Source organism: Notolepis coatsorum, assembly GCF_963971535.1.
Source record: "Notolepis coatsorum genome assembly, chromosome: 4".
Classification (NCBI taxonomy): domain Eukaryota; kingdom Metazoa; phylum Chordata; class Actinopteri; order Aulopiformes; family Paralepididae; genus Notolepis; species Notolepis coatsorum.
Genome location: NC_140168.1, coordinates 31,025,204 through 31,049,291, shown reverse-complemented (window position 1 = coordinate 31,049,291; position 24,088 = coordinate 31,025,204). Strand labels below are relative to the sequence as shown.

Sequence of the window (24,088 nt, the reverse complement as noted above, 5' to 3'; positions counted from 1 at the left end):
GCCCAGTAGAAAAAAGCGATAAACACTAAAAAAAAATTATAAAAAAAAAATTAAAGAAAAAGGTGATCACGTTATAACATGAACCGTTTTATGTTAAAACAATAAGTTATCATGTTATAACGTGAAATGTTTCATGTTAAAACAATAACTTATCACGTTATAACGTGATACTTTTTCTTCTGTTTCTGGTGTGGTAGCAATATGTTATGGTTGATGCATAATGGCCTAACCTATTGAGGAGCTGTCCCTTCAGCACCACGTTCATAGTCTATCACATAATCATTGGAATGTTTCCTCCCCTTGCTGTACCTTATATTGCTATTACTGTAGCTTTAGGCCTACTTATGTCTTTATGTGAGCAATATTGGAGAAAAGTAGACTAGTTAATTTAGGCAAAATACCTGTAGGCCTATATTGACACATAGGGTATTCATTTTGTTTGCTTTGGATTTTGTGGAGAGACCAGGGCTGTAATTCAGGTTAAGGCTATACTTTTATTGGCTTGGTCTATTTAGTCAATTAAATGCGTCTTTGACTATAGGTATCTCTGTGTTCTAACAAGGTAATATTGGAGTGCCATGGGGCATTGAGGCAGTGTCTGTCAGGTTCACATTAATAATAGCATGTACTGTAACTGCCATATCCCCTTTACAATTGCTGGGGTAAAAGCAAGATTCCTGACTGTGGGAAAACGCAATATAGTCTGGATATAGCCTGGATAATGATGCATGTTATCTATTCGTTCATGGTTGGCTTTTTCCAACTATGAATTCCGTTTCCATGGCGAATGCTCGCAATATTCTGTTTCTTCATGCTACAGGAATGGGCATAGGCTGTCGGACACAGGGATACAAAAATTCATACAAACATCTTAAGCATTGTTTTCAAACGTCTTTTTTCTCATTCGTCGCGCCGCTATATACAACGACTGACACCGCCCACCCCCCACACACACACACACACCCCCACCCTGATTTCCACCCCCACCACTTCCCAAATGAAACCTACACCCTTGGGTGAGGTGGCCTCATTAATCTTTCAGATTTTGGATGTCGGAACTGGAAAAAAACAACAACCTTTAAAAGTTGTTTAACTTATTGCACCCGTGATAGAACTGTTAGCGGCGGCCTCGCTCCGGGTCACACCATTGGATGGCATTGTAGAACTCACACCGGATCTTATCTCTCCCGGGACGGACGCACTATTGCACGAAGTGACAGGGTACATTAATATTTCAGCCGAGGGAAAGAGAGAGAGAGAGAGAGAGAGAGAGAGAGAGAGAGAGAGAGAGAGAGAGAGAGAGAGAGAGAGAGAGAGAGAGAGAGAGAGAGAGAGAGAGAGAGAGAGAGAGAGAGAGAGAGACGGACATAAAAGAGGCATAAGAAGGGACTCTCAGACCATATCTGTGCGCCGAGTATGTACGTCTTAATAACAGTAATGATACTCAGAGGCTTAATTGGGATTGTGAGGACTCGTAAAACTGCAATTACAACGGGGAACAATGTGCTTGTTAGAGAGACACTGAGAGACTCGAGAGAGAGAGAGAGAGCGAGAGAGAATGCTAGAAAAAGAGTGGTAGAAACAGAGTGATAGAAAGAGAGCCTGTTCAGTGCCGCTCCTGTATATTATGGTCTGTGCTGACTGATAACAGCGCCCCCATGAGGACTCATTATCCTGCTCACCTTTCCACCTTCACTGTGGCCCCTAACAAAGAATCCCCACGTTCCAACTATAGGAGAACCGCTCAAAGACCTTCCCTTCATGAACCCGGCCTGGGGTTTGATGCCATTATAATGAAGGGTTAAGCTGGATTCATGAGGCGAGTTGTTCTGGCATGTTCATGTTCGCTGATCGTCAGCTATGTTTATGTCCATTTTGTCCTTGATATTTCGGGTCTCCCCTCAGAAAGTCCAGATCGAGGGCCCTCCAAGGCCACAGTTTCTCTTAAGAGTTCAGTTTTAAACCAGAACGGAAATTAATCTAGTCCATCGCTGATTGTACACGTGGTCCTCCACTCTCGTTGGGAGTCTGTAGATTCTGCATATCCAGGACTGAGTTGATGGATTTTTGAAACCGCTCTTCGATGCGTGGAACAGAGCTTCTGCGATGGTTGTTGGTTGCAATGGTTTCTGAGAATGGCTTTCCGTTGGTCTCCAGGGTCTGGAAGAAAGAGTCATACTGTACTACAACTGTAAACAACAAAACGTTGCAACATGAAAATGACCGTACTTACTTGGTGGTGGTGTATGATGACAACGTTTGATCATACAAAAGGATTATGTCACAATGAAGCAATAGTCTTAGCATGCCATTTTCTCCAGATGTGGAGAGTATTGACCATCCACAAGTCATTTAAGGTATTCAGATACACTGGACGCATATGAAAGTGATGAATTGGCATAAAATGGTCGAACACATATCTTTATAAGTGAAACACATATTGAACAACAGCCTGATATGTGAACTCAAATCAAGGCAAAAATCATATTGAGCCTGTGGAGTTATAAGACTCTATGCTGATGATGTTTTGCTATATCAGTCATGCAATAGGTCAGGGATTCCTGAACAATTTCATGTCAATGACCCCCATAAATATACACAATAGGCCATGGACACCTACTTGGTACAATTTTGTCCAAGGGATGACCATCTACTAAATGTTTTGTTGCTAATACAGATCTGTATACAATATCTATACGGTGGAGAGAGAACAGCGGAGATCAAATCAGTCTTGTACATTATCTAATTATGCTAAATTCTAGCTAATCAAATAGTACAATTAAACTCAATCAAACCACCCTCTAAAGGACGTCTGAGGGTCCCCGAACCTCACTTTGGGAACCACTTACAGAAAAATATGTTTGAGCAGAATTGATTGGCACATTCTCACCCGTCCTGAGGTTTGAGCAGTTGGTTATTGCAGAAGGCTATGTAAGGGCTGGTCTTAGACATTGCTGCGCAGTAGCCCTCCCGATGGGTGCTCCGGAGTACTGCACTCTGAGGAGGTCTTGGCTTTGTCCTTGTTGGTGCTGGGCTCGTTGTCTTTGATGATGTCATACTGACGGCAGAACAGGACAATCACACCTAAGATAGATAGATAAGTAGACAGACAGACAGACAGACAGACAGACAGACAGACAGACAGACAGACAGACAGACAGACAGACAGACAGGCAGGCAGGCAAGCAGGCAAGCAGACAGACAGACAGACAGACAGACAGACAGACAGACAGACAGACAGACAGACAGACAGACAGACAGACAGACAGACAGACAGACAGACAGACAGACAGACAGACAGACAGACAGTTGTCAAATACCACACCAAAGATTATTCTGGTATTGTGGTATTGTGTAGCATGCACAACATCTTTTTGCTCAAAAGCAAGTACTTTTTTTGCCTGTAGCTCTCTCACTTGAGTAATGTTCTCGACAAATATTTTAATTAAAATGTTAATTAAAATGTTAATCGAAGTAACAGGATGTTTACTTAAGTAATGGACTCATTCCACCTTTGCAGTTAGAGAATGGATGGGGGGGGGGGTCAAACGAAAGAGAGAACATCGGGGGGGGGGGGGGGGGGGGGGGGCTAGAGATTGAGGGGAAAGTGAAGTCGAAGTCGAGATGGAGAGAGTCGCGTTCAGTCACTTATTACACCGTGAATAATCTCCTCTCCTTGGCTGAGCCTGACGTGTGGCCGTGTGATAGCAACCCCTCCACTATCTCTCTCCACTCCAGACCCAAACAGAAGAACCTTAGCGGGGCTCATTTGTCTAGAGGTGGCTGTTACAGACCGAGAGCCCGAGATCAAGGAGAAAGATAGACTGAGAGCGTGTGAAGTGTCGAGAAAGAGAATCACTCACACAATAGGGGGTAGAGAGAGAGAGAGAGAGAGAGAGAGAGAGAGAGGGCAGAGGGGGGAGAGGGGGGGAGAGTGAGTGAGAGAGAAGGAGAGAGGGAAAGAGAGAGAGAGAGAGACAGAGAGCGAGAGAGAGAGAGAGAGAGAGAGAGAGAGAGAGAGAGAGAGAGAGAGAGAGAGAGAGAGAGAGAGAGAGAGAGAGAGAAAAATCAGGACCCTTAGCCGTGCTTTAGTCATGACAGAGGAGCGTTCCTTTTATGTCAGCCTCCACATCAGATCACTTCACCACCAATGGCATGATGGGATATCTTACTGAGATCACCCAGCATGCCCCACGGGCCCAATTAAAAGAGAGAAAACTATTTTCGTTTGCTCTCTCCTCTCTCTCTTTCTTGTCTCTCGTTCCCCCCTCTCGCCTCATCTCTACCTCGTCGGTTTTTCGTCACTCTCTCCCTCTTCACCCCATTTTCTCTCTCTCTCTCTCTCTCTCTCTCTCTCTCTCTCTCTCTCTCTCTCTCTCTCACAGGGGAAATGGTCTCTAATTGCTTCTATAACCACCAACGTTATACAGGGGCCATACTGTATTTGTATCTCATTACCGAGTGGTGAAGTAGGTTAGGAAGGATATTTATGAGTCTCTTTTTGTCTCTAAAGCCGGAGTGCTGATTCAGATTCAGATTCCTTTATTGTCACTTATTTCAGTACTTTACAGCAAGAAGAGTGAACATCTATTTATTGTGGTCCCTCGACTATAGCAGCTTCCAATAATAAAAATACAAACATTTTAGCATAGAATAAAATAAGATGACTAAAATAAAGATTACTACTGTATATACAGTTCTAAAAAAGTGTGCAGTGCAATACAATAAATTTAGCATAGAATAAAATAAGATGACTAAAATAAAGATGACTATATAGGGGTGGAACGGTTCACAAAATCAACGGTTCGGGTCGTATCACGGTTTTGTGGTCACAGTCTTCGGTTCGGTTCGATATACTTTGTTTTTTATAAAAAAAATAATGTAACACTCCAAAAATGTAAACATGCTTCTCATTTATAATAATAAAAAATAATTATTTACAGCGGTTTGCCTTAAATAATGTTTGGCACACAAAGACAGAACTGACTGAAAAATATATAGCTACATTTGTCAAAGTATTAACTTAGTGCAAACAAACTAAACAATTAAACCTTTCTATTTTTGTGGCCACATTATAGACAAAGGCCATCAACAAAGTATGCATATGCTCAACCAGCACTAGACTTTCTTATCAAAAAGGAAAAGTCACAGAAAAGATTATTAGGGTTTTAAATAAGGACGTTTATGGGGTTTCGTGTATTAATAATAATTTGCACTAAGGAATGTTGTAACTGTTGTTATCAACAAAAAAAAGGAGATGTTACAAGGGAATGGGGAATGTTATATAAAACCCCCCACAGTGGTGTGTCGAGTGGGTATGTCCCAGCAGGGACCACGATGTAAACAGACGCAGTTGACACACACAGCTCTAGTCTCCTGGCTCGTTATTTTACACAGACAGACACAACCTCTGTTGTCAAGCTTCGTCAATATACCCCCCTTCCCCAAATGGAACTGGTGTCGTGGAGTCACTTCTCTGTGAGCGTTTGTTTCCACGGTTAGCTCGCGGCTAAAGTTAGTTAACGTTAGCTCGCGGCTAACGTTAGTTAGCTCACGGCTAAAGTTAGTTAGCTTTAGGCTAACGTAACGTTAGCCTAGCTCGAGGCTAACCGTTATAACCGAACAATACACCCATGCCCCGAACCGTGGAGGTCGTGCCGAACGGTGTACGGTTTGAATGTGTACCGTTCCACCCCTACTATATACAGTTCTAAAAAAGTGTGCATTGCAGATCAGGATGTAGATATTATACTATATGGAATTTGAATAACAAAATGGCTATGTACTAGGCGTGTAAAGGTACACATATCCGTACTGAACCATTTCAGTGTGTAGGCCTACCGTACCATACAGAGCGGCTGTGTACCGAACGACCGCCCACCGGGTGCTCTTTTTTTCACAATCTAATATAATTATTATTTATTTTGAAAAAAAATTAACAAGTCGATTATTCATTTCAATATAGAATATTCGTTGACAGCCCTACAAGTACAATTAGTTACTGCACACTACATCACCCCTGAGTGGAACATGGAAAGCCAAACTTTACTTAACAAACTTTAAACTGTACCGAAAACCCATACCGAACCTTGACTTCAAAACCAAGGTACGTACCGTACCGTGGTTTTTGTGTACCGTTACACCCCTACTATACACAGTTCCAAAATGTTGTGTGATGTGCAATGAGCAATGTGCAAATTTTTGCAGTGTGTTGAATGCAATGTGAAATACAGTTATATATTCGTACTGGCATCGCGTCCCGCTCTTAAGCCATACGAGATATACCTCATCTCATGTACCTAGTGTACTCCATCAACGAATAAAACCAAATACACCCAGCACCTGCCCCTACTACTGGGCGTGGCCACCACTCACTCTTCCTCTATTTTCGTTTCCATCATAGCGGATGCATGACACCCTATGCAACTAGTTGTTATGAAAAGTTTAGATAATATTGAGTGCTTACGGAGATTTGCTTACCCCTGGAATCTTCGGGGTATGTTCCAACGACACGTCGGGTCTATTCTGATGTTCCCTCGTCTTGTGGCAGCAGATCGAGGGACAGCGTGCGAGGTTTGGCTATCGAGACGGCTCGCACACAGGTAGGCCTTGTGTCATCAGGCATTGATGCTAGTGTTAGTAATGCTGGTTTGTTTTGTTACACAACCGAGTTGTGTGTTGGCGCCGGGGGCGGGATGGTTTGGTGAACGTTCCCCTGAAGTGGACGGTTTCCAAGCGATCCTGGAGCGTGCTGCTAAACACTAATGCTAACGCTAATGCTAATGCTAACACTAATGCTGAAATGCTGAAATGCTGGGCACTGTTCTAATGTTCCCCGCCGTGGGATGTTGCCGCTTTTCCCTCCTCTTAACCGGTTCATTGATGAAGGTCAGTCGGTAGCTAATGTGGGGGGTTATTTCCTGAGTCCTATTTTACCCTTTTTATGGGTAAATGGGTTGACAACAGGGTGCAGGGCGGGTGTGCCGTGGCTAGGTAGCCAGGTAGCATCGATCCTGTGCCCCGGCGGCGTGAATATTAAAGGCAACCAACTTGTGTTCAGCTTTTCTCTGATTGGCCACGACCCCCCGCCCCCTTTTGCCACGAGCGCGGCAGAGGTCCCTGCAAGCGGCAGAGGTCCCAAATGAAATTAATGAATGAAGCGCGGAGCATAATGTATAATGTTATTTCGCGGAGCATAATGTATAATGTTATTTCGCGGAGCATAATGTATAATGTTATTTCGCGTTTGTAACGTCATAACATCAGTGGAGGCTGCTGACTGATTAACTAGAAACTGTACATTGTAACGTTATATAATGTATAATGTTATTTCGCGTTTGTAACGTCATAACATCAGTGGAGGCTGCTGACTGATTAACTAGAAACTGTACATTGTAACGTTATATAATGTATAATGTTATTTCGCGTTTGTAACGTCATAACATCAGTGGAGGCTGCTGACTGATTAACTAAAAACTGTACATTGTAACGTTATATAATGTATAATGTTATTTCGCGTTTGTAACGTCATAAACCAACTACCAGATTCACTCGTCACTGTACATCAGTGGAGGCTGCTGACTGATTAACTAGAAACTGTACATTGTAACGTTATATAATGTATAATGTTATTTCGCGTTTGTAACGTCATAACATCAGTGGAGGCTGCTGACTGATTAACTAGAAACTGTACATTGTAACGTTATATAATGTATAATGTTATTTCGCGTTTGTAACGTCATAAACCAACTACCAGATTCACTCGTCACTGTACATCAGTGGAGGCTGCGTAACTGACTGATTAACTAGAAACTGCACATTGAGGGGGTTTGAATCACGCTACATCAGTGGAGGCTGCTGACCAGATTATTATTATATTATATTATATATTAAATTATATTTTTTAAACATCCCCAACTCTGCAACACGCCCCCATTCCTCCCAGGTGTCAGGCGTCAGGCGCCTCATTCGATTCCATTCATTTTGGGGACCATGTTCAAATATCATACTTCTGAAGTATAAACAAACTATACTGCTGTGACGATTTTGAATATCTTAACATGTATTTACGCCCATACAATTTTTTAGATGAATGATTGTGGATATAATATAGAAAACACATCATTATGATATTGTCAGATGGCATTGTCAGATGTATAGAATTCACCTACTTACAATTATTTTCATATAAAATACAATGGTGAGTGAGAAATGTATCTCCAGTGATAAAACCCAGTGCTCTATGATACACAGCGTGGATGGGCTTTACAACACAACGGGGCATTAACCAACAACGCAACAACAACACAACGAGGCATTAACCAACGAGCACCTCTCAGAGCACCTGGTGGAGCCTCATGCGCATGCGCGGCCGCGGTCACTCTCTGCCGCGTCACTCACTGCCGCGTAACAACACACAGAGCGGCGCGGCGCGGATAAGGGCGTGTGCTAGGGCGGTCACGTGGCCGTGTGGCCAATCAGAGAAACGCTGAACGAAAAGCTGAACACAAGTTGGTTGCCTTTAATATTCACGCGCCCCGGCGGGGTTGGACTATGTCCCACCCGGAAGCCGATGCTTGAGAGCGAGTCGGCCCGGCGGGTGGCAGTAGAGCTATACTGCTGCAGGATGGAATTTAGCGGCGGCCAGTGTTGTGGCTCAGCTGACTGTTTTCTGTCCACATTAGCGTCGAACGCTATGCTATATTGGGCTACTGTTTCTGTTCTGTCTCTCTGCTATGGGAATGTCTGTCTATACTACAGTCTTCCCTCCTCTCAAGTCTCAACCATTCATGCTGACGGTCAATCGGTGTCTACTGGGGGAGTAGTGCGGGGGGGGCTTTGTTTACCTTCATGGGTAAATGGGCTGAGGTCTAGGGCTGGTGTGCTGTTGTGAATATTATGAATGAATGCGGGACTGGTTCTCTCTGGTCCACCTCCCCTTAACGTTGTGTGCGTGGGCTTGCCCATTCTACAGTATGTTCGTAGTGTTAGTTCATTTATTCATTAACCCCTTCATGGTGCACACCACAGTGGAGGTTGCTGGTTGCAACCACCACTGGTGCTCCGTGTTAGCATCAGTCCTTTGCTTTTGACATGTTGAAACAGTGCCCCGCCCGGCCGACGCCATGAGGTGGGTCGGCCCGGCGAGTGGCTGGTGGGCTGCTAAAGCCTGTACCGCCACGGTATGGAATTGGCAGCGATTAGTAACTGTGTTCGAATTGCTGTTTTTTCTATAAAAAAAAATGGTGTCTGGTGGCGGGGCCTTGAGGGCCAGCCGACATCGACACATCGCACGAGGTTGTTGACGTTATTAGCTTTGACCTAGCCGCAAGCTATAACCGCTCAGGGCTCCCCTCTCCGCAGAGGATTTTGGTCTTCAGCGCGGGCGGTATTTGTCCTAGGCCCCACACCGCGTCACACCGCGCAGCCAGAAGAAGAGAGAGCACGGCCTTGTCAGTGGCGATGACGAGGCCCTCGACAGGCGGCCATGTTTTCCCCCGCCAGAGGTATCCTGGGCGTTGAATCGACAGGTGTCCACAAGGCCGACAGCCTTGGCGGCCGAGGGATCGGCCATGTTGGATGGGCTCGGCTTGGAATATACAAGCCATCGCCGTCCTGCCGCGAGCAGCCCGCTCTCCGATCACTCCCTCCCCCAACACCAGCGGAAAAAGGGGGCTCTGATTGTTTTCTTTGGCTGCGGGCCGCGTGCCTTCGTTGAAGCGCGAGCGGCCCCACTTTTCGCTTCTCATGGGGACAGGGGCTGACACCCAGTTGATGGCTGAGCCTGGGTCTGTCCGTGAGAATGTTGTGCTGTCAAGCGGCTCCCACACCATAAGCTGTGTTGGTTGAGCCTGGTGTTACGTCTGTCAACTATAAGTGTTGTCAGCAGGGGGGCTCGAAACCTTTTGAGGCACACAGTGCGGGCTTCCCCGGCCTCGCCTTCGCCAGGCCAGGTATCATGTTGGTGCCTCCCACTCCTGAAAGATTGACAGTGGTCTCGCAGGCATGATTTGGGTGGTAGTAATATCACTGCAGGGCTACGGTGTGTAGGAACCCATGGGGGCCTCACACCTTGCATGTCCGGCTGCAGAACAACTCCTCAGCATGTTCTGGAGGGGTGTTCAGTGGGGGAGCTTTTGTCACCTAGAACTGATGTCAGCTTCCCCCGTATCAAACCGGCCCTTTCTGTCGGGGTCCCCCCTTGGATGCGATTGCCTCGTGGGTAGGGTCAGATGTCCCGACACGGAACGCTCTGCTCGCACGGGTCCAGGGTTGGCTACGCACAGCGGGTGGGACCGGGCCGCCCATCTACAGTTCCTAGCGGACCTGCGCCACATGGCGAGTGCGTTGGGAGTGTCATCACATATGGCTACAGCAGTACCATATGTCGAGGTGGATGAAGAGAACGTTGACTTGTATTTACACAACCCCACCCGTTTTCGGGTTTGGTACAGACCCTATTGTCAGGGTCACCAGCAGTGACAGCTCTGGTCGACGAGATCTGATCTCTGTGGACAAAGCAAGCCATCCTCGTGGCATTTTCCTCCCGGTGTTCTCTGGTGCCTGAGAAATCGGGAGGGGGGGGTGTCAGACCCATGTTGGACCATGGGAAGGTTCAGTATTTTTTGGATCGTCTCCTACCTGTTGAACACTGTCAGGTGGGGGTCTGGTTCTCCTCCATAGACCTATAGGATGCGTATTCGCATCCCCGATCTTCCGTCCTAGGGCTTACCTACGCTTCCTTACAGGGTTAGCGTATGAGTACCAGGGGCTGCCGTTCGGCTTTTCTCTGGCTCCCCGCATCTTCACCAAGTGCGTGGAGGCCGCACTGGGGCCTCTGTGTCGTCAGGGGTTACGAAGTGTATTCTGCCCTGCCGACGTTCTGGTCCTTGGCGGTCAAGGTGGATCGTCAGGTCTCATGCCAGGCAGGGTTCCTACCAGCCTGGGGTTGCTGTAGACTGGAAGTAGAGTACTCCTCTTCCCAGTCAACGGGTGGAGTGCTATGGGCATCCCTCTCAGAGCGTGTTGCGACACGCTCGGGAGGTTCCGTCCTAGGACGGTTACGGCGCTGTCCGTGATACGCCTGCTCGGTATGAGGGCATCTGCTCATTCCGTGGTCCCTCTTGGCCTCCTCTTCACCCCAGGAGGAGGTTACGGAGGTGGTTCTTTTCCAGTATGGAAATAGACCCGGTGAGAGGCAAGTCAGGACGGACAATACGACGTCAGTGTCGTATATCGACAGATAGGGAGGAGTACGCTCCCCCCGTCTGCACCGGGCGGCTGGCTATGGCCGTTCTCCATCTGCGCGGCCTGAGGGCTCTCCACATCCCCGGCAGGGTGAATGTGGGTACAGGTGTAATGTCACTGGGCGGTCCTCACCCTGACGGGTGGGGATTACGTCCGGACATAGTCAGGCAGGTCTGGGACCGATGCCGTGCCGCCTGGGATTCTTTCCCCCATACATCTGTTAGGTCAGTTGTTGGGGCGGGTACGTCGAGGAGCGCAGGTCCTTGATCCTGATTGCGCCGGACCGGGGCGCAGCTGTGTGGTTCCCGGTCCTGATCCAGCTCTTGGTATCTCGTCATGGCCTGTTCCTTGGTCATCGCGGGCCCTCTCTCAAGCGCACGGGTCTCTGTGTTAGTTCCCTGTGCTGGGCCAGCTGCTGGTGAGTTGGCTGGTGAGTGGGTGAGTCTGGAGAGGATGGATCCTTCTGTGGTTGGTACCATCCGGAACGCGCATGCTCCTTCACTATCGCGGGTTACGCGGGTAAGTGGCGTATTTTCCAAGAGTGGTGTAAGGCCACCCTCTTGTGAAGTGTTTCCTGCTTGGCGTTGACGCCTTAAGCCGGTGAAACGCTCTTTGGCTCCGAGCTGGGATCTTCAATTGGTCCTCGTCGGTTGTCCTTGGCCCCGTTTGAGCCTCTTGAGCAAGCGCTGTTGGAACGGCTGTCGTTCGAAGACTGCGTTCTTGCTGGCCATCACCTCCGCTAAAACGCGTGGGTGTGCTTTGTGCTCTCTCGGTACGGCCAGAGTGCCTGTCTTTCGTTCCGATAGCGGTGCCACTCTGCGGCCTAATCCAGCCTTCGTGCCTAAAAATATCCGGAGTGCTTCCGCTCCAGGGATATTATGGTTCAGGCGTTTTATCCGCCTCCTCATGCTAGTGAGTTGGAGGCGGGCCTTCACCTGTCATGTCCGGTCCGCCTGTATCAGTTCCGCAACCGTTCCTATTTCCGGGGTAGGCCTGATTGGCCCCGACAGGCACGTGACCCGCCGCGGCCACGCCCCGCGGCAGCCCCAGGACGTGGCAACGAGGCTGCTGTGGTTCACCGCCGCTTTCCGCCTTCAACGCCGCAGAGTTACCATACGCTATACAATATACTATGCAATGTACTAATATACAATACGGCTCACTTTTCCCACTTCAATGACAGAGCCGCTGTTTAATAATATTGTCGCGGCGGAGCTCCGTCGCGGCAGCATTATGTAGCAGTAATCCCCCCTTTTTTACCATCGACAACTAGCTCAATTGGTAACGCTGCTTGGCTGTGGATCCTATGGTCTGTTTGTGACAAGTTCGATTCCCTTAAATTTTTTTTTTTTTTTTTTTAACGTGCATTGCACTATAGCGTATTGTATATTGTATGGTACAGTAACGGTCTCTGGAGCGCAACAGTAAGAAGCATTTGCACTGCAACGCATACACCTTACTGTAAATTGTACCTCATCTCATTTCTGCTTTGCACTATAGCGTATTGTATATTGTATATTGTATGGTACAGTAACGGTCTCTGGAGCGCAACAGTAAGAAGCATTTGCACTGCAACGCATACACCTTACTGTAAATTGTACCTCATCCCATTTCTGCTTTGCACTATAGCGTATTGTATATTGTATATTGTATGGTACAGTAACGGTCTCTGGAGCGCAACAGTAAGAAGCATTTGCACTGCAACGCGTACACCTTACTGTAAATTGTACCTCATCCCATTTCTGCTTTGCACTATAGCGTATTGTATATTGGTAGATTGCATTGTATATTGTATGGTACAGTAACGGTCTCTGGAGCGCGCCAGCATTTGCACTGCAACGCATACACCTTACTGTAAATTGTACCTCATCCCATTTCTGCTTTGCACTATAGCATATTGTATATTGTATGGTAACTCAGTTACTTCTATTCTGCATCGAACGCTGTACATATGTCTCTATACTATTTTATTTCATACAACAATGTATGCCTTTCAAATGTTAAATGATAAATGATTGCATGATACACACTGAAATAATCCTGCGCTCGCGCAAATTTGCTGCTGCGGGCGGCGTTGAAGGCGGAAAGCGGCGGTGAACCACAGCAGCCTCGTTGCCGCGTCCTGGGGCTGCCGCGGGGCGTGGCCGCGGCGGGTCACGTGCCTGTCGGGGCCAATCAGGCCTACCCCGGAAATAGGAACGGTTGCGGAACTGATACAGGCGTCCGGTCCGGGCTTGGGGGTTTACCTCAGCCGTACTCAGGGCCTCAGGGCTACCGTTCAGTTGTCTGTTACGGTGGCTCTCGTGCTGGTAAGGCACTGTCGAAACAGCGCCTGTCCCATTGGTTGTGCGAGGGCATTGCCCTTGCTTCACGTTGGCCGGGTTGGCTCCCCCTGGGGGCGTCAAGGCGCACTCCACTCGTGGGGTGGCGGCCTCTGCCGCTCTGCTGGGTGGGGCCTCAGTGGAGGACATCTGTGCTGTAGCTTCATGGTCCTCCCCGGGTCCCTTCGTAAGGTTTTACCTCATGGACATGACCGGGGGTTCTGTCTCCCAGGCGGTTCTGAGGTCTGTGGCCTCTCCTGCTTCCCGTCCTTGGTGGGGGTGTGTGGGTGTGGGCCACAATGTGTTGTGTCACACGTGGTTCCGCCTGTGCTGTGTGTTCAAGAGGTTCTAGTTCCCTCTTGCTCGCACTCGGGTGGAGTTGACTGCGCCCCCTCTTCATTAGGAAGGATGGGGTTACGGGACTCCCCTCCCCCCTGATGTGGGCTTACGGGTCCTCAGGGGGTGCATTTGTCGGGCCTCGCGTCCGCTCTACCCCATATCTCGGTATGGCTTAAGAGCGGGACGCGATGCCAGTACGAATATATAACGACAGGTTATGTATATAACCTAGTTATATGAGTACTGGCTAAGCGTAGTACGGCAGTAGGGGCGGGGCCTGGCAGGTGCTGGGTGTATTTGGTTTTATTCGTTGATGGAGTACACTAGGTACATGAGATGAGGTATATCTCGGTATGGCTTAAGAGCGGGACGCTTAGCCAGTACTCATATAACTAGGTTATATACATAACCTGTCGTTTTTTATCGTCAGCAACAGTGTTTCTCAAGCGTAGTCTGGGGGGGGGGGGGGGGGGTTAGGGGGGGCGTCAATGGGCTCTGTTGACGAGTCTGTGTGTGCACATCGGGGCTCCACCACTTCTCTACGCATGCAGCTAACGACTAGTGTACGTCCTGAAGCTGGAAAGATTTGAGTCTTAAATTTGATTTAGGAGGCCGTTATTCTTAATTACAACTTGGGATGCATATTACTAATGGATTTAGCCTCTAAGAATGTTTCCTGGATATTAAATGTTTTATGTATTATTTTTAACTTTTGTAGCCTGTCACAGAAACGTAGAGCCTTGGGCCTTTAATTAGTGCAGCTGCCTGTTTATGTAAAGTTTTTTCTTTTTTAATGTTCTTTTCTCCACACACACACACACACGCACGCACGCACGCACGAACGCACACACACACACACACACACACACACACACACACTCACACACACACACACACACACACACACACACACACACACACACACACACACACACACACACACACACACACACACACACATGGCTTAAGAGTGGGACGCGATGCCAGTACGAATATATAACGACAGGTTATGTATATAACCTAGTTATATGAGTACTGGCTAAGCTTCCCGCTCTTAGCGTGCCCTGAGTTCCCTTGGGGAAACTTTTCTTTGGAAACGATTTTTTCCGAGGAAGAGTGAGTGGTGGCCACGCCCAGTACTATATAGTATGGCAGTAGGGGCGGGGCCTGGCAGGTGCTGGGTGTATTTGGTTTTATTCGTTGATGGAGTACACTAGGTACATGAGATGAGGTATATCTCGGTATGGCTTAAGAGCGGGACGCTTAGGGATGCATATTACTAATGGATTTAGCCTCTAAGAATGTTTCCTGGATATTAAATGTTTTATGTATTATTTTTAACTTTTGTAGCCTGTCACAGAAACGTAGAGCCTTGGGCCTTTAATTAGTGCAGCTGCCTGTTTATGTAAAGTTTTTTCTTTTTTAATGTTCTTTTCTCCACACACACGCACGCACCGCACGCACGCACGCACGCACGCACGCACGCACGCACGCACGCACGCACGCACGCACGCACGCACACACACACACACACACACACACACACACACACACACACACACACACACACACACACACACACACACACACACACACACACACACACACACACACACACACACACACACACACACACACACAGGCTACGTTGCAGGCAAAAGTGGCCCAAATTCGACCACATTGTGCACAGTTGTACAGCCCTGGCCTATTCCTGCTTCTATGTTAATTTAGTTTATATTCCATTTTATCTTATTCCACCTTTTTATTTCTTATTCTACCATAATTGTCTGTCCGTCAATGTCGCACCAAAAACAACCAAATCTGATTCTTAGATACAGGCATCCAATTTATGAATCAAACCATAAACTGTGACTTCAGTATCCTCCATGTTTACTAATTACATGTTTACTCCATGTGTAATATTACGTGTTTCGCCGCCAACGCCTGAGTGCCAAAAACGTAATAATACATTTTTAGATCCTTTGATATTTTTCCTTTGATCCCCGTTCTATACACTCGGCTGGAGCTCCCTGGGTCTCTCTGATACATCTCTGCCTATGTTGGAATTGCAATGACGATCGAATCTCACCAGGTGGCAGTATCGCCTACCTTTTGAACTGGAATATTTTTGTTTAGACAGTGTCTGTCCTGACTCCCTCTGAGGGGAGGAGTTCTTGCAGAGCAATCGCTCTGAGATTTGGGGATTATACTGGGGATTAGTCTTTTTGGAGTACATTCTGGCTAAGGTAAGGTCTATTCTATGTCTATTTTACCGAACCTGAAACATGTATTTGTAACGATCAGTGTCGTATTTTACCGGACCTAAAACATGCTTTTGGTAACGATCGCAGTTTTGATGATTTTGTGAAGACACATATTATGTACATGGTACATACCTTTGATTTGGAAGTATTTTGTATTTCAGGTGACCAACCCGAACGATTTGGGAATATTGCATATAACGCGTCCTATCTCACGATCTATGAAAAAAGACTGGATTATTTTGGAAAGGGGCGATGTTTAGTGTGTAATAGTGCACAAACTACAGTATGTAGAAATGAACTGGTTAGTCAGTGATGTACTATGAACAATGCCTGTCAAATGAGCCATACTATTGTCTCCATAGCTATAATACAGAACACACGATGGGTCTGCAAACATCGCTAAAATGGTCAATAACGCTGGTGCCATTGAGTAGAGATGAGAAAACAGCGTGGCGGTCAATGAGTTAAAGAATAATGTGAACAACCAAACAAAATGATTGGATCAGAGCAATAAATCGTAATTGAGCACTAAGGCTTACAGTGTGAACATAGCCAAACTTTGACATGTGAATATAAATGGCTGGCTGAATTGAAATGACGCTGTATAATATTAACCTGATAGAACAGGTATTCCAGATTGCAGAACCAGGTGAGAGAAGGGGGCACGCTTTAGTTTTTGAGTGACAATATTTCACACAGTAGATGAATTAAATATGAAATTTGGAATTTTATGAACATCCATTCTAACAAAATTGTTGAGTGCCATTTGACTAATAACATGGTCCTTGCTTTGATTTCAGCCTGATTTTAAACAAGTTGGATTTTCTTATTCTAAATAAAATATAGATTTTTGCAGGTGAGTGTGTGTTTTGTTTCTACCTGTAATTCTGTTGATCCCTGCTGTGATGAAGGTATGTGTTATTACCTGTAGTTCTGCTGAAGGTATGTGTTATTACCTGTAGTTCTGCTGAAGGTATGTGTTATTACCTGTAGTTCTGCTGAAGGTATGTGTTATTACCTGTAGTTCAGCTGAAGGTATGTGTTATTACCTGTAGTTCTGCTGAAGGTATGTGTTATTACCTGTAGTTCTGCTGAAGGTATGTGTTATTACCTGTAGTTCTGCTGATGGTATGTGTTATTACCTGTAGTTCTGCTGAAGGTACGTGTTATTACCTGTAGTTCTGCTGAAGGTATGTGTTATTGCCTGTAGTTCTGCTGAAGGTACGTGTTATTACCTGTAGTTCTGCTGAAGGTATGTGTTATTACCTGTAGTTCAGCTGAAGGTATGTGTTATTACCTGTAGTTCAGCTGAAGGTATGTGTTATTACCTGTAGTTCTGCTGATGGTATGTGTTATTACCTGTAGTTCTGCTGAATGTATGTGTTATTGCCTGTAGTTCTGCTGAAGGTACGTGTTATTACCTGTAGTTCTGCTGAAGGTATGTGTTATTACCTGTAGCTCTGCTGATGGTATGTCTTCTTACCTGCCCACATGATGAGCACCACTATGATGATGATGCACTCCCCAGCCCTCAGCTGAGCTTCCTGGCCCATCTCCTCCACCATCACCTCATCTAGTGACAGATCACACACGCACGCACGCACGCACGCAAACACACACACACACGCACGCACGCACGCACGCACGCACGCACACACACACACACACACGCACACACACACACACACACACACACACACACACACACACACACACACACACACACACACACACACACACACACACACACACACACACACACGTTACGGTTTGGATAGGTGTGTTGGACCCAGGTGCAGTGTAGAACAGACACGACGAGAGGCAGTTGTTGGTTCTCGAATTTGAGCACTGCTCCTTTAATTCGAGTACTTGTAGAGCAAAAATCAAAGGGAGAGAGCAAGTCTCCAAAACATGCTAAATGCATATAATAAAGAATACGGTAAACTATACAATAAAGGGGAAAAGAAAGGGGAGAAAGCAAGTCTCCAAAAACGCACTAAATAATAAACACGTCACACGATGGTGCTGCGTATACTCGCAGTAGGAAACACTTTAAATAATGAATGCAATAAACGGCAATCATAATGACATGGCGACTCAGACAAAATAGCTAAACAAGGTTATCCTCCGTGGCCAGGAGTGATAACGCCTTCACAAGAATACACAGGACTACTCACGGTAATGTTCAGTGAACGACTGACACTCTGACTAATAACCAGGAAAGACATATAAAGCCAACTAAACTATACACACCAGGGCCCCATTCCCCGTACGTGGCTAACTGAGTTAGCTGGATAATCTTCAGGATAACTTGACATAAATCAAGCTTTTCGGTTCCACAAAGCAGGTTTGTCTAAATCACTATGGCAACAGATCGAAAATGTTTAACCTGCTCCAGCGCAGGTTTAGTTCAGTTAGCTGGATAAACTGGCCACTCCCTTGCAAAGAAATGCCAGCTCCCTTCCTCACAGATCCCATTATAGTGTAATGATCTGGGGTCTTGTGTGTCACGGTGTGTTTCCCCCCGGGAGAGATAGGAGGTGGCACCGGAAGTTACGTTGTGTTCGTGAAATAGACGTGAAGGAGGAAGCTGTGTGTGTTCCTAACGAGTGAGGTATTGACCTGTATGTTACTCATTGAAGTGGAATTAAATAACCAAAAGAAACATAAACCTCTCATTCTTCCTAACAATACGGGTACGACAGAACGCTACATTTGGTGTCTGAAGTGGGATCAGTGAACTCGGATTGACGCGCACTGTGTACCCTGGGGAGCTCCGCTGTTTGGCTAGCTACGTCACATTAGCTTAGCAATGACGGAAAAAGAAGAGCCACGCCACGAGATTAAACAGGAGAGGGAGGATGAAGGTCTGTCCAGTGGACTTCCAGACCTGGAAAGAATGCAGGTCGTTGCCGAAGTCGGGGTTGGCAATCTCGGAGGACGGGAGAGTGACGGCCACGCGACGGCGGCGCCGGTACTCCTCCCGGCGGCGTCCGGTAGGAATGACATGCAGAGAGTGGCACCATGTGGAGGTGCACACGGCGGATGGAGAGCAGACCAGGCGCTGAAATATTCGGGTAAAGGCAGTCTGGAGGCGTTTTTTATGCAATTTGAGCTGGCAGCCGAACTGAATGGCTGGCCGATGGACAATAAAAAAAAGGCTGCCCGTCTCGTTTTGTCCCTCACGGATGATGCCCTGGCATGTTTGAGTGCACTGGGACCGGAAGAGCTGAGAGACTATGGAGCTGTGGTGGGGGGCGCTGCAGAGGCGTTTCGGTCGATGTGACAATAAAAGCATCGTGGTCACAGAGCTATGTAACCGGCACAGACGGCCCGGTGAGTCCCTTCGTGCACTGGCAACTGACATTGAGACACTCACGAGACGGGCATACGGCCACATGCCCCCCGCGGTGTTCAGTGAGTACGCCAGGGATCAGTTTGTCCGCGCCATCGAGCCGCGAGACCTGCGTGAGCGGGTTCAGCTGCAGCACCCGAGCACGCTGCAGGGGGCCTTGGAGCTGGCGCTGGAGAGAGAAGACCTGCGGGGCGAGACCACACAGGAGGGCGTGAGGGAGGCCCCTCCCACGGTGAGGGTTGCGAGGGAGAGCGGCCCAAGGGAGCCGGAGTGGGTGGGCGCAATGATGGAGCGGATGACAGAGCTGGTGCGTGCCGTAACATTGCAACCACAAGGAGGTGCGGCTCATTCACCGGGGCCCATGCGCTGCTGGGGGTGTGGCCAACCCGGGCATCTCCGCAGGGACTGCCGCAATCGCCAGGAGAGGCAGGGAAACGGCAGGGGGTCCGTGTAGATGGGGCGGAGCGGATCCCTGGCGCCATGTCCCATGCTGCTCTGCCTCCAGCGGAGGGAGCCAATCAGCACAGCCGGGGGGGTGGGGCTCTACTCCCCCCAGAAGCAGACGTTGACACTGAGTCAGTCATGGTAGTGGGCTGGACGCATGCAGGCAATTTTTGCTATGTTCCCGTCACCCTGGCTGGGGCGCCGTGTTCGGCCCTGGTGGACACGGGTTCGACTGTGATGCTGATGAGGCCCGACGTGGTCCCGGTGGGGACACAGCTGGAGCAGACGTCGGTGCAGCTGAGGACAGTGACTGGTGAGCTAGCCCCCATGTTGGGGAAGGGAAAGGTGGTCATAACAGTGGGGGGCCTGTCGGTGGAGTTCCGGGTGTGGGTGGCAGAGGTGCAGGACCCCTGCATATTGGGGCTAGACTTTTTGAAGTTTGCCCGATGCCTGCTGGAGCTGGGGGAGAACACATTGAGTTTCCCTGGGGGCCCCACTGTTGAGATGATATCCCCCCCACTTCCTCCGAGGTCAGCGCCACTGGCAGTGAGGGCAGCAGAGACACAGTTTCATTCTGCAAGCCCCCTGGACAGTCACGGTAGCTTCCGCTCCCGGAATACCCGCCTGAGATATTCCCCTGCCCACTCGACGGCTGAACGCTCACCCCCCATGCCCATTGCCCCTGACAGGCAGCTCCCTTCACCTGCTGGCAGTACACCCCTGTCCCCATCAGCAGCCCCATTTACACCCGGGGGCCCCCTCCCCCTGGCGCAGCCTAACATGGAGGAAGAGGCTGACAGGCTAGCAGTTGTGAGGGGCATATGGGAACGCAACGGTGGCCACTTGGAGCCGGAACAGCGAGAGGAGCTGTGGCAGTTGCTAAATGAGTTCAAGGAAATTTTTGCACTGACAGATGCTGAAATTGGCTGCACTCACTTGGTGCATCACCAAATAGACACAGGGGACGCCCGGCCTATCAGATCACCAGCCCGCCGCCTTCCCATGGCGTACAGAGAAGCTGCAGAGTGCGCCATTGATGAGATGCAGCGGGCGGGCATCATAGAGCCCTCTGCCAGTCCCTGGGCTTCGGGAGTGGTGATGGTAAAGAAGAAGAACACTTCCAAAATGAGATTCTGCGTCGACTACAGACCACTGAACAAGGTGACAAAGAAAGACTCTTACCCGATGCCCCATGTTGATGAGGCGCTGGACACAGTGGCTGGGTCGTCCTGGTTCTCCTCACTAGACTTAAGGGCTGGCTACTGGCAGGTGCCCCTCGACCCAGAGTCTAAACCTAAGACAGCCTTCTGCACACCGAGGGGGCTGTGGCAATTCCGTGTCCTCAGCTTCGGGCTGTGTAACACCCCAGCCACGTTTGAAAGGCTAATGGAGAGCGTGTTGGCTGGCATTCCTCCAGAGGAGTGCGTGGTGTACCTGGACGACATACTGGCCCATGGCAGCTCCTTCCAGGTGGCCCTCCAGACGCTGAGACGGGTCCTGGGGAGGATAGCCGAGGCAGGACTGAAACTTCACCCCGACAAGTGCCACTTCATGAGGAGAGAAGTGGAGTTCTTGGGACACAAACTGACGGGAGAGGGCATCAGCACGCAGGAGGGGAAGATAAAGGCGGTAGGGCTGGGCGATATGGAAAAAAATCATATCGCGATAACGATATGATAATTTTATTTTATTTCTCGATATCGATAATTATCGAATTGTTATAAGTATAATTTATTTTTTTCGATTTCTTTTTAATTTCGATATTCGATATCGATTATTAAAATATATCGCGATATTTATCGTTATCGTTATATCGCCCAGCCCTAAAAGGCGGTCAAAGAGTGGCCCACCCCCGCAGACAAAGAGCAGCTTGAGAGCTTTGTGGGGCTCGCCTCATACTACAGGAGGTTTGTGAGGGGGTTCTCCTGCATCGCTGAGCCCCTATTTCGACTGAAGGAGAAAGGCGCTGACTTCACCTGGACGCCTGAGTGTCAGCAGGCGTTTGACCTCCTAAAAAAAGGACTAACAGAAGCACCTGTGCTTCGACCCCCAGACCCCTCCCTGCCGTTTGTCCTGGACACGGATGCCAGCAACGTGGGTATGGGGGCCGTGCTGTCTCAGGTGGGGCCGGACGGAGAAAGAGCGGTGGCTTACTTCAGCCACACATTCAACAAAGCGGAGCGGAATTACTGCGTCACCCGCCGGGAGGTTCTGGCTGTCGTTGAGGCAGTTAAACACTTCAGGTACTACCTCTGTGGGCCGCCGTTTACAATCAGAACTGACCACTCCGCTCTCCAGTGGCTGACGTCCTTTCGAGAGCCGGAGGGGCAAGTGTGCCGCTGGCTGGAGAGGCTGGCAGACTTCAACTTCACCGTTGAGCACAGGGCCGGCGTCCGCCACACCAACGCTGACGCCCTGTCCCGACGGCCCTGTGCTCCGGAGGGGTGTCGATACTGTGAGAAGAGGGAGGCAAGAGAGAGAGAGCTCCGGGAGGAGGTAACAATATGCCCCGAGCACGAGGGCGACGGGCCGGTCTGCAGGGAGCTGCAGGTGATCGGAGAAGCGGAGTGGCGAACGCAGCAAGAGCACGACCCTGATTTAAAACCTGTTTTGCAATGGGTAGAGTCAGGTCAGAAGCCACCCTGGGGGGAGGTGGCAGGGGGCACCACTGCTACAAAGGGACTGTGGGCAGACTTTGCGGCTCTGCAGGTGTGGGACGGGGTTCTACAGAGAGCGTGGAGGGAGCCGGCTATGGGAGAGAACAGGTGGCGGGTGGTGGTCCCCAAAGCAATGAGAGAGACTGTGTTAAAAAGTTCCCATGGCACCGTGGGGGCTGGGCACTTTGGCATCACAAAGACTCTCCGCCGCCTCCGTCAGGGGTTCTACTGGGGACGGATAAAAAGGGACGTAGAGGATTTCTGTCGCCGCTGCGACCTCTGCGCAGCATACAAGGGCCCACCTGATCAGTCCCACGCACTACTCCAACAGCTGGGGGTGGGAGCCCCCATGGAGAGAGTGGCGGTGGATGTTATGGGGCCGTTTCCGTGCACGGACAATGGCAATCGCTACGTGCTGGTCGCCATGGACTATTCCACCAAATGGCCGGAGGCATATGCGTTGCCGGATCAGGAGGCCAAGACTGTGGTTGACGCGCTGGTGGAGGGCATGTTCAGTCGGTTCGGCGCAGCGGAAACCCTCCACAGCGATCAAGGGAGAAATTTTGAGTCACATGTCTTTGCCACCATGTGCGAGCAGCTAGGCACCAAGAAGACCCGGACCACTGCTCTGCACCCACAAAGTGACGGGTTAGTGGAAAGGTTCAATAGGACTCTGGGCAAGCAGCTAGCCATTCTCACAGCAGAGCACCAGCGAGACTGGGACACGCACCTCCCCCTCGTTCTCATGGCATACCGATCCGCTGTACAGGAGTCCACCTCCTGCACGCCAGCACTGCTCATGCTGGGCCGGGAGCTCCGGACGCCGACAGAGGTGGCGTTTGGCAAGCCCCCTGACACTCCCCCCATTCCCCCGGGGAGGGAGTATGCCAGGAGACTCCAGGATCGAATGGAGTCCGCCCACAACTTTGCCCGGGGTCAGCTGGAAAAGGCGGGCATGAGACAAAAAAGGAACTATGATGTGAGGGCTAAGGGGAGGCATTTCCAGGCCGGGGAACTGGTCTGGGTGTATAGCCCTCGGAGGAAGAGGGGGCGGTGCCCTAAACTGGACTGTCACTGGCAGGGGCCATGTAGGGTGCTAGAGAGGGTGGGGGAGGTGGTATACAGGGTACAATTGCCGCTCAGGGGGAGGAAAGTTGCTCTTCACAGAGACAGACTGGCCCCGTACAGAGGGGATTGCCTCCCACTGCAAGACCCAGCCCTCCCAGCGGCCTCACCTAGAGACAGTGTTCCGACCACCACTGGGCCCGGATGTAACCGCCGTTCGAGGGGAGTGCACCGTGGTCCACCAGCGGGGGGTTTCCCCTCTTCCCATACGGGGGGCCCCTCAGAATCACAGACTGTGTTCCCTGTGCGGGACAGACATGGCACTCCCCGGACGGTTCCTGTTCCGCAGCAGGTCGATTCAGTCCTTCGGGCAGGGACAACGCGTCCACAGAGGTG

At 49.3% G+C, this 24,088-nt stretch overlaps 1 protein-coding gene across 1 annotated transcript in view; it reads right to left on the bottom strand.

Annotated features, from left to right (window-relative positions):
* Window positions 1-2,944: 2,944 nt before the first annotated feature.
* fndc5b (fibronectin type III domain containing 5b) overlaps window positions 2,945-24,088 on the bottom strand; it is a gene marked incomplete at both ends in the record, with an annotated part of 47,746 nt that continues 26,602 nt past the window's right edge. Inside the window, 2 exons of the mRNA XM_084311896.1 lie at window positions 2,945-3,084; window positions 17,655-17,744. Of these exons, the coding sequence (XP_084168022.1) occupies window positions 2,945-3,084; window positions 17,655-17,744 (230 nt within the window). The remainder of the gene's footprint in view (window positions 3,085-17,654; window positions 17,745-24,088) is intronic.